The 3,002-nt window shown below is 37.6% G+C and overlaps 1 protein-coding gene across 1 annotated transcript; it reads right to left on the bottom strand.

The window, feature by feature from the left end:
• Positions 1–2,293: 2,293 nt before the first annotated feature.
• LOC105200961 (potassium/sodium hyperpolarization-activated cyclic nucleotide-gated channel 3-like) lies at positions 2,294–2,957 on the bottom strand. The gene is made up of 2 exons (XM_026140200.2): positions 2,659–2,957; positions 2,294–2,591 (listed from the first exon to the last, which is right to left on the bottom strand). The coding sequence occupies exons 1-2, from the start codon at positions 2,934–2,936 to the stop codon at positions 2,363–2,365; spliced, it is 507 nt and encodes a 168-aa protein (XP_025995985.2). The 5' UTR covers positions 2,937–2,957; the 3' UTR covers positions 2,294–2,362.
• Between the last annotated feature and the right edge of the window lie 45 nt (positions 2,958–3,002).

The raw sequence follows: 3,002 nt of genomic DNA, 5'->3' as shown, positions 1-3,002 counted from the left end.
GTGCGTGCGTGCGTGCGTGCGTGCGTGCGTGCGTGCGTGCGTGCGTGCGTGCGTGCGTGCGTGCGTGCGTGCGTGCGTGCGTGCGTGCGTGCGTGCGTGCGTGCGTGCGTGCGTGCGTGCGTGCGTGCGTGCGTGCGTGCGTGCGTGCGTGCGTGCGTGCGTGCGTGCGTGCGTGCGTGCGTGCGTGCGTGCGTGCGTGCGTGCGTGCGTGCGTGCGTGCGTGCGTGCGTGCGTGCGTGCGTGCGTGCGTGCGTGCGTGCGTGCGTGCGTGCGTGCGTGCGTGCGTGCGTGCGTGCGTGCGTGCGTGCGTGCGTGCGTGCGTGCGTGCGTGCGTGCGTGCGTGCGTGCGTGCGTGCGTGCGTGCGTGCGTGCGTGCGTGCGTGCGTGCGTGCGTGCCTGCGAAAATTTATAAACGCCGAAATTCTTAACGAAACCTATATAAAGCTTCAGAATTATTGCAGAATTATCGGAAAATGCCAAAGAGCCGTCCAGAACTCGCATTAAAATATAATTTACTTTTGTATGGGGTGCCAGCATTCAGATTTAAATATTTATAAACGCCGGAACTCTTGACGAAACCTATAGAAAACTTTAGAACTATCGCAGAACTATCGGAAAATGCCAAAGAGGTGTTCAGAACTTTCTCATGAAAAGATACTTTACTCTTGTGATAAAGTACCAACGTTTGGGTTTAAAAATTGTTTTGAAATAAATACCCGTTAGAGCCCTTTTCGAAATGTTGAAAAATATGCAAGAATTACCGAGAACTGCTAACAAATCGATCGAAACTCTCAGCACCGCGTTGTACGTTAAATAGGGTGCCAGCGGTCAGATTAAAAAATTTGGAGGGTCCCAGATGCGCACAGACCCAATTGGACACCACCAATTATAGCGGCCGATGCCTAGAGTATTTCCGTTGGGTTAGATTAGATTACGTGATTGGAGGTGTCCGATTGGGTCCGTGCGCATCTGGGACCCGCCCAAAAAATTGTTTAAAAATACTAAATGTGCAGAACTATTCTTAAAATTTATCAAGAATTATAGAACTCTTCGAGAACTATGAGATTTTGTGATTTAATTTATTTTTTTCGTAACTTGGGCTGCAACGGAAAATTGGCACCCCATATTTTTAAAGTTGAATTTTTTTGTTCAAATCGACAGAACTGTTATTTTAATCTATCAAGAACTGTAAAACTAGTGTGGATGCAAATAGAACTCTGATTAAAATATTTATTTTTTAAGAATGAGGTGCCAACTTCACACTGGCAACATTAATTATAATATATATGTAATTTATATATGTAATTAGAAATTACTGCAATAATCTGTTGAACATTTTGTCGGACTGTAAATATGCGAATCACTTTTAAAACATGCACAAATTCAAGGAGAAGCAACGCAGAATTCGAATCTGGACCAGGTGGTAAAATATGTATTGGGTAAAACCATGTGTACGGTATCGAGCTGATAAGGTCAACGAAGAAATATCCTTTTACATAACGTCTGTTTAAATGCACACAATTCTCATTTTGTATATCAGAGTAGGAAAAGCATAGATAACAGCATTTGTGATAAAAATTTTCTTAGAATTCTTTATATAATTTTTCAAAATGTCTATATAAATTTTAAAACATTTTTTTTAAATTTCTCAGATTTTTATAAAATAATTATACGAATTGGACAAACATTTAAAAATAGAGAAAACGAATCTCTCTCTCTCTCTCCTCCCCCCTCAAAAAAATTTAAAAATTTTTTCAAATTTTTTTCAGATCAATAAAATCTCAAATAAAGACCTTTAAAACAATATAAACTTGAAGGTATTCGTACCAGTATAGTATTTACTCACTTTACTGTCAAAACATTTTATTTACTTTCATTTCGGAGCTTTTTTCGAGAGCTCGTCTTCAAAACATTATTTCATCATTATTTCGTTAAAACAGTTAAAAACTCTCATTATGCCTTTTATTCTACCTTATGTGATTTTTTTAATTACGACAAATAGAACTCCATCTGTCGGCAATGCCACATGCCACTTACTCAGTCTCATTGCAACAGAAAAAAGAACTACTTTCAGAGCAAATTTGAAAAGATATGAAAAAAATCTACATCTTTTCCAAAAATATTTATATATGTAAATTCTGATAAATTCTAAAAATTTCTCACTATAATTTCTGAGGAAAACTTTAAAAATCTGAGAAACATTTAAATATTTTTAGAAATTTTTAGAAATTTTCTTAAATTTAAAATATGAAAAATTGTTAAAAATATTATAAAATATGAAAAAAATGTTCGACAACAATAAAAATTAATAAACTTAATTTCTCTTTCTATAAATAATCATAGCACAAGAATATTCTGTACACTACCGTGCTACTAGAGTGGCATCAAGAAAAATCTCATGTCCATCCGGAGATATAAATCCAGTAATAAAATTTAGGATAATATCGATGTTACAGACGATATATAATGGATATACGATATTCCAACTTTCTGGGCCACTGCTCCTTCCGATTCTATAGAAGCATATAATATGCGGAACTGTCATGAAAATATATAAGTAAATGACAGTCATTATTGCATTCCAGTAGAACCTACGGTAATGTTTTTTCTATTATATTCATGCTCACAAGAATTAATTGTCTTCTTCAATTCTCATACCTTAACATGCTACATGGATGGATCATCCATCGATGAGGTGATCTTGAGTGTCTTCTCTTTTCAAAAGCAACAGCTGCTTGGCTGCGGAAAATTAAACGCGTTAAAGGATGTCGAGCGGAAACAAGAACAAGCTTCTGAAGATTTCGTTTCCAACGATTATAAAATTTTGCGTTTGGAGGTAATTTTGGCAAATTGCTGCCGGATGTCCTTGGCAAGTCGCATATATGTGCGTGTAAATTCGTTTGCTTTATCAGGACGTTTAAGTCTCGAATCATCATATCGACGTTGGTTAATTGTCAATGTCGTCAATGACAGCAAGCAAGATATGACGATCACTTATGAAT

This window comes from Solenopsis invicta, chromosome 13 (assembly GCF_016802725.1).
Source record: "Solenopsis invicta isolate M01_SB chromosome 13, UNIL_Sinv_3.0, whole genome shotgun sequence".
Classification (NCBI taxonomy): domain Eukaryota; kingdom Metazoa; phylum Arthropoda; class Insecta; order Hymenoptera; family Formicidae; genus Solenopsis; species Solenopsis invicta.
The sequence above is the reverse complement of the archived record's forward strand: the minus strand, read 5'-3'. Positions and strand labels throughout refer to the sequence as shown.